At 38.8% G+C, this 17,675-nt stretch overlaps 1 protein-coding gene across 1 annotated transcript in view; it reads left to right on the plus strand.

The window, feature by feature from the left end:
* Positions 1 to 17,046, plus strand: part of glcci1a (glucocorticoid induced 1a) — a 126,951-nt gene extending 109,905 nt beyond the window's left edge. Inside the window, exon 3 of the mRNA XM_048608377.1 lies at positions 16,861 to 17,046. Within this exon, the coding sequence (XP_048464334.1) occupies positions 16,861 to 17,046 (186 nt within the window). The remainder of the gene's footprint in view (positions 1 to 16,860) is intronic.
* Positions 17,047 to 17,675: the final 629 nt, after the last annotated feature.

Consider the following 17,675-nt stretch of genomic DNA (forward strand, 5'->3'; position numbering starts at 1 on the left):
TCTTTTACTCATGAACAAGGACATTTAGGTCCCTTTGGACGTCAACACTTCCTAATCCCTCACCCTTGAAGAAATACTCTGCAGTTCTGTTTGGTTTCTCTTAGTATGTTGAGGAACCAACTAGACTGTCCTTAAAAAGAAGCATTACCCATACATTCCAAGAATGCATCCTACACAAGGTTAATGCTAATTGGGCTTACTCAGTTTGTATGTGGGTTGAAGTCCTTGTATTATCTCTGTTACATGCATCTCCAATTTCTTGATTTATACCATACATACATTCTAGTGATCAACGGTTACTTTTGTCAAAAGGGCAACATTCTGTGATACAACTTAAAGCAAACAAGATTTCTTAAGCTGGTTTCAATCACCTGAAGCAGTTGAACCAGAACATTCCAGTTTATTTCTGTCTAATTGGCCTGGGTCTGTAATTTTTGCAGAGCTTTCCCCATTCTAAATGAATGAAACCTTGATTTGAGACCTGTTTCATAAAATTATAGCTAATGTATTCAACATGAAGGCAAATTTACACACATTTTGCAGGATATGAAAACATAACAGATTGTATACATTCTTTGTAGCCAAGGTTAATTATTTTCTTTTGGTATCTCAAGTTAAGATCAATGTCAACTTGTGATATCAACACAATTGCAGAATTCTGGAAGAATATTTAACATTGTTTGTATAAGGCTGCAGTTTTTTAAACTGTGAAAGTGATTGACAAGAACAAAGCATGTCTGTACATGTCTAAGCAGTGTAGTTGAACTTGTTGGACTCGGGTATGTTGACGTATGGTAATTAATTCTGCAAACTTATTAAAGCAGTGCTGAAGGAAGAGATCTCAGTATTGCTCAGTTACTGATTGGCTGCTAGCCATTTCAAAGTTGCAGGAGTGAGGAACTTCAGTCATGTGGATAGTTTGGAGAAACTGTCAGCTAAGTGTAAATGCCAGGGAGTTTCATGGGGGCATTTCACTGAATCAGCTGTAATGAGGTATCTCTCAATTCTGCACTGCTCATCTTGTTAAATTGGATAAGTGTGAGGTTATCCATTTTGGTTGGAGGATTAGAACAGCAAATTATTATCTAATGGGAGAGAATCTTCAGAGTACTTTGATGCAGAAGGATCTAGGTATCCTCGTACATGAATCCCAGAAAACTAGTATGCAGGTTCAGCAGGTAGTAAGGAAGGCAAATGAAATTTTGGCATTTATTGCTAAAGGAATAAATTATAAAAGTAGGAAAGTGTTGATGCAATAATACAAGGCATCAATGAGTCTGTACCTGGAGTATTGCATCCAATTTTGGTCCCCTTGAGAAGGTATGCAGTTGTTTTGATGGCAGTTCAGTGAGGAGGTTCACAAGATTGATTCCAGATATGAATAATTTGTCTTATGAAGAGAGAATGAGCAATTTAGGTCTATGTTCTCTGCAGTTTAGAAAAATGGAACGAGATCTAATTGAGAAATATAAGATGCTAAAGGGGATTGACAGAATAGACATAGAAAGGATGTTTCCTCTTCTGAACTACCAAGAGATCATAGTTTTAGGATAAGGGGGTAGCAGATTTAAAACATGAGAAATTGCATCTCTCAAATGTTCATGAGTGTCTCGTATTAATGACCGGAGAGTATGGGGATGCTGGAACACTAAGTATATGTAAGGAAGAGCTAGATATTTAATTAGTAATTGATTGAAGGGTTATGGAGAACAGACAAAAAGTGGAATTGAGGCTGAGGCGAGATAAGCCATTATTGTTTCAAATGATGGAGCAAGCTTGAGGGGCTGAATTTACTATTCCTGCTCCTAGTTGTGTTCTTTTGTATGGACCATGCCTGCATGGTACCTGCTCGTGCTATTGTGTACTCACCAACGGCAGAAGTACTCGCCACTGCCAGGACTACTGGTGCTATATGTAAAGATGAATTGTGCACCAGGTCACAGTGCCAGGCAGGAGCTGCCCTTCACAGTGCACATAGTGAGAAGGGAATGCAAAGGAAAGGCTACTGAAGGCATCTAGGTCGCATAGGTAACACTTCATTTTAAATACAAAAACAAAGTTACTGGAAAAGCGCAGCAGGTCTGGCAGCATCTGTGGAGGGAAAAACAGAGTTAACATTTCTGGTCCGGTGACCCTTCCTCAGAACTCTTTTTGTTCCTGATTTACAGTATCTGCAGTTCTTTCGGTTTTTACTTCATTTTAAATGCTGGCTCATGTTCATAATGCATTTCTACTTAATATCAACCTTGAATGTTTTCAAGAAAGAAATAGATAAAGTTTATGATGCTAAAGGGATCAAAGATTATGAGAAGAAAGTGGGAACAGGGTACTAAGTTAAATGATCAGCCATGATCAATTAAATGGTGGAGCAGGCTCAAATGACTGAATGGCCTACACCTGTTCCTATCCTCTGTGTTTCTATGTTTGTCTCTTGGCAGCAGCATTACAAGCAAGGGTGCTGGTATGCTCCAAAGTGCAGTATTGAAGTGCAAAGCTGTATCCAAAATGAGCCAGAGACATACCATGACGTAGTGATGCTGATGCATGTGTGATGCCAACCTTTGTGAACTGGGGTGCAGGCAGCTGCTGCCTGTAGACTGTAACCTGAGATGTTTGGTGGCTGCTATCCAAGTGAGACAAAATGCCTCTTTAAGAGGGATTTATTCTGTCCTGTTTCTCTTGCAGAGGGATGTTGTAAATCTGGTACCGAGGTGTCTGCTCCATGGAAAGCAGAGTAAATAGCTTTGGGTTTTTAAATTTAGACAAAAGAAGAAAGAGTGGGTGGAGCCAGGCTCACACAGACCCAGGGTTTTAGTTTTGCTTTCAGTTGTTGAAGTTGGGGTTTTGGAATTGAAACTGCGAGATATAGCGCTCTCTCTCTCTCTTTGCTGCTGCAAAATGTTTGAGTTCTCTCTCTGCTACTAGATTCATCCTTTCGGTTTTTCCTTTCTGCTGGACTCGACGTGAGCACATGACTGAATCAGTTTTACTGAATTTGCTTTGCCAAGGGTGTCTTTATGGGATGCTGTTATATTGAAACAACTGATCAGTAGTAGTTAAACAATACATTATTTTGTTAAGGTTTTCCATGGAGTTAAAGTGTCTTTTTTTGTTTGTGTTTTAACTGCAGTGTAAGAATAAAGTGTGTTTTGCTATCAAATCGCATTGGGAACACAGCCTTACATTTGCCTTCAAACAGAATAAAATTTAGGGTCTAGCCTATCTTTCTGTTTTGAGGGGCGCTTGGGCCTGATCCATAACACACGATGGAGACCTGGATGAGCAAACCGTGACCTGGAGCTGCCAGATACCTCCTCAGACTTTCATGTTGGGAATTGTTGCCGTCTACTTTTTTACCAATGTGTGAAAATAGCAATCTTCATATAAATGAGGATGGATCAGGTACTAATGACATGTATATGCATGCAAATAGGCCACTTGCTGCTCATTATCAAGATTTCATGTCCCTCTTCAAAACCTGGTTGCAAAATTTGACTTTTATCTCTATGTCAAGAATCTAATTTTTCTGATCTCGCCATTTTTTCCCAACTGACTTATCATTGCCTACATGGTTCAGAGGCTGGGAAAATTCTGCCCTAAGTTCCATTACAGTTCTAGGACTTAAAACGCAAGGCTGACACTCTTGTGCAGTATAGAAAGAGCACTGCACTGTCAGATGTGTTGTCTTTGACGGAAACATTAAAACACTTAAAAGAAGCACCATGTGCTTCATTAAAGATTCCATGGTATTATTTCACATCAGAGAGAGGGAGTTACCTCTGCTGTTACGGCCAATATGTATCCTTCATTTAGCATTGTATAAAACAGATTATCCAGTCATTATCGCTTTGCTGTTTCAAGTTTGTTTACCATGTTTCCAACATTATAACAGTGCCCACCCAAAAGAACTTTACTGGCCATCAAATACTTTGAGATATCTGGTGGTTGTGATAAAAACTTTGTAAGTGCAAGTTCTGGATTAGTCTTGCTATAACAGTCAGACTGTTTACCATATTGAATAATTCCCTTGTGGAATGAATGAATTATTTCTGAGGTGGTGGTGACTAAGTATTAAATTGAGTGGTTTTTGATATAAAGCTTCCCACACTGCTTCCAACTGTGGGTCCTTTGTAATGCTTGGATAACAGTTTAACCCTAGGTCTGTTCACTCAATTGACTGAATGGCTGGTTTGTGCTGCAGAGTGACACCAACAAAACTGGTTCAATTTCCTCACCATCTGAAGTTACCTTGAAAGTCTCACCACCTCAATCTCGCTCCTCACCTCGGGTTAAACCACCACCAGTCATTTCTCTCTCTCTCTCTCTCTCTCTCTCTCTCTCTCTCTCTCTCTCTCTGTAACGCGAGAACAATGCTATGGTCTAGTAGGACTACTACTACAGGGGAGCCCAAGGTTAGCCACTCAGAGTGCTGAAAGAATGATTGATCAGAGCAGCAAAGAACTCTCCAGTTTCCAAACTTTTGGGGACATAAAAATCATGTCCTAGCTGGAGTTTCCTCTCGATCATTGCCATTACTGCCTCAGATCTTGCAAATGATCGGCCCATGACTTCTGTGAGATTTGCAACCCTTTAATTTGGAATCCTTTGTTTAAATTTGTTTGGAGTTTGAAAAGCAGTCTACAAATACAATTACTTTACTTCAGTTCTGTAATAAAAACATGTACAGCAACCAATCTTTTGCAGATTTTTTGGGATTTGATTTTGTCTGGTGCTTTATTTTGAAAAAGGGTGGGAATTGCTGTTTTCTTTCTGTTTCCTTAACTTTTTCAGGGCCGTTAACCTCTGTTATTGATAAGATGAAATACTAATTTTCCAGGCCTCTGCTCTCATTATTCTTTCAACTATTACAAGATTTTTTAAAATATTCATTCATGGGATGAGGGTGTTGCTGGCTAGTCCAGCATTTATTGCCCACTCTAAGCCCTAGTTAAGATTCAACCACATTGCTGTGGGTCTGGAGTCACATATAGGCCAGACCAGGTAAGGATGGCAGTTTCCTTCCGTAAAGGACATTAGTGAACCAGATGGGTTTTTCCTAACAATCGACAATGACCGACAGGGTCTTCATTAGACTCATAATTCCAGATTTTTAAAATTTGAATTCAAGTAGCACTGTCTGCTTTGGCAGATTCAGACAATATCTGGGTCTCTGGATTAACTCTAGAAAATACCACTAGGCCACCACTTCCCTGTGGTGACCCAGTGATACCTATAATATCATCACTCTATATAAGCAAGCTTTCTTAGCAGGAACGAAAATTGTGGCAAATGAAGTACCTTGACGTGTGACTACTACTGTGAGAGAAATAAGAAGCTGCTAACTAATGTATCTAGCTTAAATGGGGTGAAGTCTGATTAGGAAGAAATGCTTCATTCATAAGATTGAATTCTACTTGAAAAAATCATGGAAGACCAATATGGCATTGGAGAGTGTCCAAAATTGAAGTTAAAGAAACTCATGACTTGGTACAACTTAGATGTCAAGAAGAGTGATTTGAGTGTTGGGTCTTTGCACAATTGCATAAAGTGGAAAGATTTTCTCTCATACTGGCAGTAATAACAGCACATTACCCAAGATACTTATTATAAGAGTATTTCCTAAACTGGTTTTCTTCATTGCGAGACAGAACAAAGGCCTGCAAATCTTGCAACTTCTCAGCCAACTGCAGTAAAGTTTGCAGAGACTTCAATGCAAGCATGGTGCTCCAGATGTTTAAAGTTGACTACTAAGGCACAACTGTCAGCACAAAATGAAAGTTGCCAAAGGAGATTGAGAGCAGTTATAAGAATGCCTATTTCGAACAGCAACAATTAGTAGTGAAACTACAAGCCCTGTTGCTCAGAGTCAGTTCAGTTTAATGATGGAAGAGGACATTTCAACTGCTATTCAAAATGGAATTAAAATAAGATTTATAAGGTGATTTAATCTTGCAATTTTCTCTTCTTAATGTCAACTATGGGTAAACTTGTAATGAAAAAGGAGTTCATGACAAAGTGGTTTATCATGTTTCAGTTGCTTTATTTTTAATAATATCCTGACATCTAATGGCAAATGCTCTTCATGTAAAGTTGAAGTTTGTATTTCCTTGTCATGTTCAGAAAAGTTTCAGAGGTGCAGGGCAGAATACCCTGCTACCTTGAGTGGCATGGGCAATGATGAGAAAGTTGAGACAATATGGAAAAATTTGATTCTCGACTTTGAGGAAAAGATTTCTGATTCTCCCCATTAGGGTTTAAACTGCGTGTTCTGAATGTTGTTAATGAGTGAATCTTTATTTACATGTATTTGCATCTTCTTATTGCATTCAATTTCAGCATTTGTTTTTAAAAAGAGCTTTGGTACTGATTAAAACTCTGGATGCCAAATCAGATGCTGGCAAAGTCCTGTATGAAGCCCGTGGGATATCACACCCATAAAGCATCAGGGAAACATTAACAGGGAGAGATGGAACAAGAAGAGGTACTGAGGGGGGTTGACTCCTCGCCCATCTGGAATTGTAACAAGCTGTGGAAACTTCCCTGAGAAAGTGGGTGATGCCAATTCATGGCATGAAACTCAGGTTACCTGGTGGCAACAGCTTCTCTGGGCCTTCATCCAACTCTACCTTCACAACAATGTCCTTACATGCTCCAAGGCCACCGCTCTTTTCCACTCTTTATGCACACAAATGAGTGATGCCAAGCCTCCAGCCCCACCGTATCATTGTTGCTGATTTTGTATTAACTCTCCCATTACTTCAGCCCTTCAGGAGTTCACATGGAACATATGAATGCCAGGTTGCTTGGCATGCAGTGACAACCACATGTATCTCAATAATCTGCACAGAATGTATGGCTGTTAGCTTATTTGCTCACATACTTTTCACTTGGGGATTGACAGCATCAATGGCCAGCATTGCTTTTTTGCACAGAGGGAGAGCCAGGCAATGTTTCATGGTTTGGGGCAATGAACTGTCAAGGGGTTGGGTATGTTGCTGTGCTATGTCAATTTCACACCTACAGGATGTGTAAGCAGCTTTTGCAGCAAACAAACTGCATGTGCTTCAACCAAATATCAATCTCTTTTAGTCACACAGTTCCTAATGGACTCGAGCGAACCATGGTCAAGGGATGATCTGATTCTGGCCCAAGAAGTGGCCTATTGTTTCGTGCAGTGAGTGAGTATGAAGTACAGAGAGCAGGAAGGCTTAATATTTTGAGTAAGTGAGGTCAGTGAGAGTTGTTGAGTAGACATGATGCAAAGAGTAATGAGAGTTGTAGTCTTGGTGAGATGAGTGTACAGTGGCAGAGCTAGAGTAACAACTGGCCCTGTGAATTTGTGCTAGCAGAAAACAGTTGATGACATTTACTCTTTTACATCACAAAAGAGTATAACCTTCTCCCTGCATTGCTGTGCACTGTGTTAAACCCAGAACCTAGGCCACTATCTCTGTTCAGGCTGGCTGAGTCTATTGGGCATAATTTCCTTTGCAGGTCAGGAGGTAAAAGCGCTGCACCCCTCTCTACCACCTCAACTATGTTGGCAAACGGAGGAATTAATTTGCCTGTCTGGACCATTTCTTTTGGAGAAACTGTTTATGATCACATTGTGAAGGGTAGTTCCTGGCTGGCAGCATTTGAAGTAGGGTTTAAAATATGACATTAGCAGTGTGAACATTGCAAAGTGTTGGAAGTAGTGAACACGTCCACCTCTCCAGATGCATGATTCAGTGAGGCAGCTACTCGAGAACCCGATTACATATTAAATAAGCTGAAGAACGAAAGATTGCATGAGAAGTGTTAACACGGGCTATGTGGTAGGTTGCCTGACCTGAATCTCACACAGTAGTAACACTTTGCCAAAAAATGAGAAAATTCAGTCCACAGTTTCAAACTCTGAATTGAGGTGTAATGCTGCAGCTTTATTGTTTCCTTGAGTAGTCGCTGTTCACTGGCCATGCTGTGCTGCAGGTTATTCGCATATGCTGATAACTAATGTTGAAAAATAATCTGTTAGTTGGCTTATTGAGTTGCCACTTTTGTTGTTGTGGTAAAATGGTCTTTCTTGCAGGACTTGTTTCCAGTTGCAGGCTGGGTTCTGATGCTGGAAGCAGGTTGTAGTTGCACTGCAACTGTTGCATTGATGGTAAACCAGCAGATTGAATTGACAATGCAAGCTGTAATGTAGAGTGCATCTTAGATCACCTTACTTTTGTTTTGTATTATTTGCTGTAGTTATATAATACTGGACTAAATCAGAAATGTGATGTAGAATTTCTCATTATATATCTCTTACTTTTTATGAGGCAAGTTGAAAAACATTTTTTAAAATATAGTTTTGTTGAATTTTGTGGTATTTACATTTCACTTCAGCTATGTGCTGGAATCAACATTCTACAGATTAATGGTTTATCAGATGATCTGGCAAGATTGACAAAGGTGACATAAGGGTGAATTGAATTTGATTTTCCCATCTAGCTATTTAGCAAGAATGCATATATACTTCACTCTCATTTTTTCTCAGTTGTTTTATTAAGATGATGATCTTACACAGGAGTCTGTCACTAGGATGGATAAAGGACTTTGATTTAGATATTTTAAGATGTTTGTTTTAAAATGGTATAGCAATGGGTTGAAGATATCTATGATGTAAAGTTTATATAACCAGATGTCTGAAAGGATTTAGTTTAAACATTGCTTAAATCTTATAGTCCAAACATACAAACAAGGAACAGGAGCAGGCCATTCAACTCCATAAACCTGTTCCACCATTTAAAAAGATTGTAGATGATCTGGTTGTATCTTCAAATCCACATTTCTTCCTACTCCTGAAAATAAAAAAAAATCTGTCTACCTCTGCTTTAAACAAATTCGAGGATTTGCTTGCACCACCTTTTTAGGAGGAATTCCAAAGACTCATGACCCTCTGAGAGAAAAGAAATGATCTCACCTCTGTTTTAAATGGGTTACCTCTGTTTTTTCAACGGTGACCTCTAGTTCTAGATTCTCCTTAGAGGAAATATCTTCTCTTCATCCAATCCATCAGGACCACTCAGGACTTTATGTATTTCAATCAAATGACCTCTTATTCTTCAAAACTCTTGTGGATACAAGCCAAGCCTTTCTAATCTTTCCTCTTAGAGACAGCCTTCCCATTCTAGTTGTTAGTCTGGTAAATCTCTGAACTATTTCCAGTGCATTTATAACCTTTCTGAAATAAGGTGACCATTGCTGTGCACAGTACAGCAGTGTATAACTGTGCATAAGCTCCCTACTTCTGTATTCAATTCCTCTCATGATAAATGATAACATTCAGTTTCCTAACTGCTTGCTGTACCTACATACTAAGCTTGCATGATTTATGAACTGGAACATCCAAATCCCTGTGCATCTTAAAGCTCTGCTGTCCCTCACAGCTTTGATAATTTGCTTTCTTATTTTTCCTGCCAAAATGGACACTTTTACATTTCCCCATATTTTACACTATTTGCTAGCTCTTTATCCATCCATTTAACTTACTTACCTACTTATCTTTTTATTATCTTTCTGCTCTTTATCCAGCTCATTCTAATAAATTGTTGAGGCACCAGCACCCATCCTCTGTGGCTCACCATTCTTATATCTTGCCAACCTGAAACAGACTAGTTATGCCGACTGTCTGTTTGCTGTTAGGTAACCAGTTGTCTGTCTATGCCAATATGCTACCTGATACGCCATGAACTTCTATTTTCTGCACTAACCTTTGTTCACTTCATCAAATGCCTTCTGGAGGTATTATGATTATGAGATGCCTGTTCAGATTTGCAAATCTTGTATAAATTGTTTTTCAACTATGTTGCAGAACTTGTTTAAGAACCTTTGTCTATGAACAAAGGGGATCATTTTTAGTCATATACTTTGTTTAGAAAGTGTTTGCCAATATACTTTAAGGGCTAAAATTTCTGATGGTTACTAGATGTTGACAATTTATTATGGTGATATCCATTTTATTATAACTTTTGTCTTTGGGTGCTAATAACAGATTTATTGGTACTGTTTACCTTCATGAAATCTTACACTGTAGAAGGAGGTCTTTTGACTTAGCAATTCAACTAATCCCATTGCTTTGGAGAATGATCACTTTGTATTCTAGACACTCATAACTCATGTAAAAGCAAAGGATGCTGGAAATCTGAAACACAAACTGAAAATGCCGGAGAAACTCAGCAGATCTAGCAACATCTGTGGAGAGAGAAACTGAATTAATGTTTTAAGACCAATATGACTTTCTTCTCCACAGATGCTGCTAGACCTGCAGAGTTTCTGTCGCGTTTTCTGTTTTTGATCTAACTGGTGACTTGTTGCATTACACTGTCCGCACCAAACTACTTACAACTATATGTATATGTATATGTACAGCATTCCTTACTTCCTGTGAACTGTTTCAAAGTGGATTAGAGGAACCTGAGCAGGGAGCATGTACAAAGTAGGCAGGACTTCAATGGAAGGGAAAGTTGACAGGCAAATACAATCTCAAATTCAGGTTTGTTGAAGGAGCCTATTTTGGAATGGGGAAGAACGTTACCAAGTGAATACCTGCAGTATTGTGTACAATTTTGTCCCCTTACTTGAGGTATGCAGTTTTATTGGATGCAGTTCAGAGGAGGTTCACTAGATTGATTGCAGAGATGAGGGCTTTGACTTGTGAAGAGAGTCTGAGCAGGATAGTTCTGTATTCTCTGGAATTCAGAAAAATGAAAGATCTAATTGACCAATATAAGATGCTATAAGGGATTGCCAAACTAGACTTAGCAAGGATGTTTCCTCTTGTGAGGCAATCTAGAATGAAAGGTCATAGTTTTACGATAAGGGGTAGCAGATTTAAATAGAGATGGGGAGGAATTACTTTTCTCAAAGGACCATGAGTCTGTGGAATTCACTACCCCAGAGTGTAGTGGATGCTGGGACATTGACAAAAATTAAGGAGGAGATAGATATTTAATTAGTAATGGGTTGAAGGGTTATGGGTAACAGGCAGGAAGGTGGAGTTGAAGCCGAGATGCGATCAAGCATGATTGTATCAAATGGCAGAGCAGGCTCGAGGGGCTGCCTACTCCTGAACGGAGTTCTTATGATATGGTAGGAAAAAACATTTCTCATGGTTGGGCTGAATGAATAGCCACTGATGGAAGATGTAGCAAGAGGAAGACTGATCTTTGGAAAACAGGTTGCGTACATACAGGCATACAGGTATTTGAACAGAGGAAATGGCTGAAGCAATTCAAAAGCCTATAGTTGGGCCATCCTTTGTGAAAATAATTTGAATCTTGTAAATCAATAGCTTAAAGCATGATCTTAATGAGCATTGCCATAGGTGAGTTAGCTTGACATAGTCATAGTCATGGAATCATATTTTACAGACAGTGTCCTCGACAACCTCATCACCATCCCAGAGAATGTCCTGTCTCAGACCCAGCAGAGGTGGAGAACAGTGGTATAGGAAAAAAAAAATTCTTTAGGTTGTGAAATGACATGGAACCTCAATTTATAGGTGACTGCGAATGGGTTATCGCAACAAAAAAAGGTACTTGGATTTTCCTGAGTGATTGTCTGGAACATAAAGCACAACAGCAAAAATTGTATTAATGAGTATAATGCTTAATTTGAAATCTAGCACCATTAAAACATCTACTTGATCTTCTACTGTCACACTGTCTCTAACAGAAGATCATAAGTTTCATCTCCATTTCTACAAAACACAATTTTGATATGAAAAATATTTGATCAGGCTGTCTTTGGTTGTTTTTTGCCTTTCAACCCAAAATATTTCAGGAACCCTATGTCTCAAAGATGCTATAATTCTGGACAAACTTAACTTCTGTATTCATATTGTCCTTTTCCTTTCATCTATTTTCTACATGGCCTTTTGTACTGTGTTTTCATCAAACCATCCCAAATTGTGGATTACATGGTTTCAAACAGATGATTGCCATGCACACCTGCCTGGAGACTGATTTAGACATAATGTATATAATATTTAAGATTGCCTCAAGATTTTCTAATATTATGAAAATGAAGTATCGTACTTGAATAATTTCCATATGTCATCTATTCTCAAGAACAAATTCATTTATAAATTCTCTTTTCTGATGTCTTTTCTGATCCTTTGCTTCATTAAGATGAAATTTCAGTTGAAAGAACTACATTTCTATTATGAACATTACCATTGGTTCTATTATGTACTTTATAAACAAATAATATTTGATCTTGTGTAAAACTTGATTGCCAATTTTTGGCTAAAAGTTTTGTCTCAAGAAACTTAATTTTACACAAATATACACAGCTTTAACTCAAAGAATTGGTGGCCTGGACTTGGGTGCAAAGCTAAAATCCTGTTTTAATGAAGTTGGGAGAATCCATTCACTGTTAGGAAGCAGGTTGTATAGGCTGCACATTTTTTACTTTTATAAATATGTTTTCGTTTTAACTCATTGTTGGAAACTCGGCAGGTGAAAGGAGGTGAGAAGAGCCAATTCCATGAGTATTTTTTGTTTGCAGTCTTGCTTGTTGGACCAGGAGGAGCAGGAATGATTTTGATTTTTGACTTTATTGTCACGTGTACCAAAATATAGTGAAAAGCTTTGTTTGAGCGGTACAGGCAGATCACAGCAAGCAAAGGATGTGCAGATCAAAAGACTTAGAGGCATACAGGTTACATTGCAGGTTAGATTATTTGAGGCTAGAGTCCAATCAACAGTCTGATAACAGCCGGAAAGAAGCTGTTCCTGAACCTACTTGTGCATGTATTCAGGCTTCTGTATTTTCTGCCTGACGGAAGAGGTTGTAGGAGATAATCACCAGAGTGTGATGGGTTTTTGATGTTGGCCGCCTTTCCACGGCAGTAAATGGAGTCCATGGATGGAAGGTTGGCTTCCCTGATGGTCTGGGCTGTGCACACCACCTTCTGTAGTTTCTTATGGTCCTGGGCAGAGAAGCTGCCATACCAGGCCATTGTGACCTGGACAGTATGTTTTCAATGGTGCATCTGTAGAAGTTGGTGAAGGACTTTATGGACATACCAAATTTCCTGAGCCACCTGAGGAAGAAGAGGCATTGTTGTGCCTTCTTGGCTGTCGCATTTACATGGAAGTCCAGGACAGGTCATCGGTTGTCGTCACTCTGAGGAACTTGATGCTTACCCAGGTTGATAGGGTTGTTAAGAAGGCGTACGGTGTGTTAGGTTTTATTGGTAGAGGGATTGCGTTTCGGAGCCAGGAGGTCATGTTGCAACTGTACAAAACTGTGGTGCGGCTGCACTTGGAGTATTGCATACAGTTCTGGTCACCGCATTATAGGAAGGATGTGGAAGCATTGGAAAGGGTGCAGAGGAGATTTACCAGGATGTTGCCTGGTATGGAGGGAAGGTCTTATGAGGAAAGGCTGAGGGACTTGAGGCTGTTTTCGTTAGAGAGAAGAAGGTTAAGAGGTGACTTAATAGAGACATACAAGATGATCAGAGGATTAGATAGGGTGGACAGCGAGAGCCTTTTTCCTTGGATGGTGATGGCTAGCACGAGGGGACATAGCTTTAAATTGAGGGATGATAGATATAGGACAGATGTCAGAGGTAGGTTCTTTACTCAGAGAGTAGTAAGGGCGTAGAATGCCCTGCCTGCAACAGTAGTAGACTCGCCAACTTTCAGGGCATTTAAATGGTCATTGGATAAACATATGGATGGTAATGGAATACTGTACGTTAGATGGGCTTCAGATTGGTTTCACAGGTCAGCGCAACATCGAGGGCCGAAGGGCCTGTACTGCACTGTAATGTTCTATGTTCTATGTTCTATGTTCACTCTCTCAACTTCTGTACTGTTGATGTAGGTGGGGGCATGATCTCCTCTTTTGTCTCAGATCTGGCAAACCAAGCTGCTTTCAGATCCATGAACACCAGCTATTGCCCATGAGTGTAATCTCCCATGCCCGCTGACACAACTTGTTCTCTTCTCGGCCTGCGGCCTAATACTTTTCAGATATTTTTGTACATTAAAAGCAATGCATACACATAATTAGTTATTGTTGTACGATATGTGTAACAACTGGTTCTTCTTAGCTACGGAGTAATGCTATTAATAAATTTGGATAGCTGGAATTGGTAAAATAATGTCTTAACTTAAAATCTCTCCCAGAACAGTGAAATTGATTTACAATCTAGCTTTTTACCTGTTTCTCAATCTATTTTGGACTCCCAAGAACTGGTTAATGTTTAAATTAAGAAGTTAAGAAAAAAATGTTTTTCTGTGCTCAAACTAAGTTGTCTTTCCCCATTGAAAGTCGTAAAATCTCTTTCAGTATCTCTGTAGCCGGAATAACTTGACACATAGAGTTAGCCTTCTGTGAGTATTGTGTGCTGTTGTGATCAGTAAACTGTAGATACAAATTTGTTTCTGAGCAGTTAGAATATTAAAGGAACACTGCCTAGCTCCATCTCTGAAGCAGATTGAAGTCACAATTTGCAGGACAAGAGCAGAACTCATGTAAAAAAGGCCCTTTGTTTTTCCTGGACGGTGTGTCAAAAGTACAGCATAAGACACCTGCTGCTGTAGAGACAGTTGTCACATGAATTTGATCTGGCTAGCTTATTATTAATACAAGCAAAAAAAACTTGAGAAATTGTACTGTCACAAGTCAACAGCTTAAATTTCCAATGTCTTGACAATGACTACAATAATCCAGATTCAGTACATTTGAGTTGATTTTCTGAATTTATCCAACTGTTCTGCCTCAATTGTTCTGCCCCCAAGAAATATATGTTTAATTTCTTTGTGCATCAGTGGTCGCTTTTAACATGGCATCTGCTCAAAAATAGCATATTAGATTTCAATTAAACTGGAGCTACTCAGAGTGGCTCTTGGGAACTGAGCATTATGTTTTGAATCCTGCTGATTAAATTATTTGTATTATGTTAAGCTATTGCTGTTTACACCATGTCATCTATCCTACTTCTATTGTACATCCCGTGTGGTTCTTTTATTGCATTAATTACTGTTAAAGGCTGATTTAATACTTACAGATGTCACAGATTTATCTGGTGTATTGAAAATTAGTCTAAATTTTTTTTGTAAGATTTGGTTTCTCTGTGATTAGGCAGATGCTTAGAGATGAACTAATGTGTATTTATTTTACTGTTAGTCAGAGCATAAGGAACGTCATAAGGTTTTGAGTTTCTTTATATCCTAAGTTTGAGATTTCAGTTGATGAGGGTGGAAACCAAGCTGAAATAAAGCGCTTCTCTTCTGAAAGGGGAATAGAGGGTTGGAAGTGCATCTTCTGTCCAGAGAGTGACATTTCTGAGACCTAGTAACACAACACATGCCTTTCTGATCTTGAACCGAGTAATGATGTTTATCAATGTGAAGGATAGGAGGATTGAAAAATTGTGGTTTAACTAGATGCTATCGAACATTGGGGAAAATAATGTCTTACTATTGAATTAATAGTTTGCTTCTGTTTTTTTGCAAGCTTCTCAGTTGGGATATCTGTTGAGTTTGTATCAACAGCCTGATGTCTGCATACATGCATTCATAGAGTCATACCTAACCTTGCATATTTCATTATCCAAGAAAAAAGTTCTATAGGGTTATGAAGAAAAGCCAGGGAGTGGGCACTAGGTGGATTACTATGCAGAAAGCTAGCATGTATACAATGGGCCAAATGGCTGCCTCTTGAACTGTTACTATTCTGACTCGAGTGAGCACTAAAGTATGTGCTTTCCTGTTCCTTTTTCACATTTCGATTGCATGCGATTATTTTTCCTTCCATCAATAGCTCCATAACCCGGCTACAGAGAGAGAACAGTGGGATTACAGTACATTACTGTAAGAAATTCTGCTCTTTCCTATGGTTGTAAACTTGAATGGTGGTAAGTGGGAGACAGGATGGAATAAGTAGGAAATATAGAATAGGCTTCATTAGTAGAGATGGTGCAGTACAAACAGTTGGAATAATAGTTTTTGTTTGAGAATTTGTGTCAGAGGAATCAATTTTCCTTCAGAGGCATTCTAGTAATGTCAAATCACATCTGGTGATACGTATTCATGGAATATATTACGAAATTGATCAACTTATAAACAAACTTTTGATTATGGAAAGAAAATTCTCAATGTGATGAATGGTTAGATTGGTGGTACAAAGCAGTAGTTTGTGTAATTTCCAACATTGGAACAGCAGTTTTGTTTTTATTCATTGATGGGATGTGGGCGTCGTTGGCCAGGCAGCATATATTGCCCATCCCTAATTACCCACAGGACAGTTAAGAGTGATACACATTGCTGTGGGTTTGGAGTCACATGTAGGTACCTCTTAAAGTACATAAGTGAACCAATTGGGCTTTTTCCAACAAGTGACAATGATTTCATGGTTATCATGAGACTCTTAATTCCAGATTTTTTTAGTTGAATTCAAATTCTACCTTCTGCCATGGTGGCATTCGAATCTAGGTCCTCAGAACATTACCTGGGTTTCTGGATTGACAGTCCAGTGATTTTAAAAAAGCACACACTCGGCCATCACCTCCCCCCATTTCTACTGTCTTTCTATTTATCATTATTCAAAGTATCTAAAACTTAGACTATTTTGGCTTGAGCATAATTCTAATTATATGCCTGTTGTATAAACATGTTACAATTGTGGAATATCCAGCTATTTCCATTTGGAAGTGAGGCCTCAGCATTTAGAAGTTGCATTGTTTTTATAACCTGCATAAGTGAGTAGACATGTTGTCATGGAAGTTATTGCCAGTTAAATTATTACCAACATGTAATGTAAGTTATTTTATCTGCTCATAAATTCTTACTTTGCTTTGTTTGTATCCACTTATAGCAGATTGCCAAATTAAGGCAGCAGCTCCAACGCAGTAAGCAAAGCAGTCGGCACAACAAGGAGAAGGACCGCCAGTCTCCACTCCATGGTAATCATACAGCTATCAATCAGTCTCAGGTACGCTACTCTTCAAGTTGTAAAAGCGTAGAAGCTTCTGAATCGATGGCATTCCCCTTGCAGGTGTAATCATCAAGTGGTATCAATGTACTGTTAGATGTTTTCCATCACAGTGAAATTTTCACAGCAATATAAATGTAAAATAGAAGCAATATATGCTTAACCACAGCTAGTTGGTGATGTCTTGACTAATATTCTCTGTGTGAGCCTTCATCAATTTTGATGAATTATCCCAATTGAAATTTCTAACAGATTGTTTTCCTTCAGATACTGTGCATTTGCAGCATTTTCTGTTTTGGACTTGTGGCATTTGCAGTTTTTTATAATCTCTATACTTTTATTCCTGTATGTTAAGTTGTCACAGTTGATTGTTTTTTTTGCCATTAATACAGGAATATGTTATGCACTTTTAACATCAAGACAACTTCAGAGGCAAGAATTTTAGGCTTTTCAAGACAATTTGTGAAATTTACAGCATTGGCTCAAGTCTAAATATCCATATTCATGTTCACGTTAAGTAGATCAGCTACTTTGGCTTCCTTTATGGTTGAAAATGAGGTGCTCAGTATCAAGACATAGTAGGAACTGCAGATGCTGGAGAATCTGAGATAACAAGGTGTAGAGCTGGATGAACACAGCAGGCCAAGCAGCATCAGAGGAGCAGGAAGGCTGACGTTTCGGGCCTAGACCCTTCTTCG

The sequence above is a fragment of the Rhincodon typus genome, chromosome 2 (genome assembly GCF_021869965.1).
Source record: "Rhincodon typus isolate 14 chromosome 2, sRhiTyp1.1, whole genome shotgun sequence".
In the NCBI taxonomy this organism is placed as follows: Eukaryota; Metazoa; Chordata; class Chondrichthyes; order Orectolobiformes; family Rhincodontidae; genus Rhincodon; species Rhincodon typus.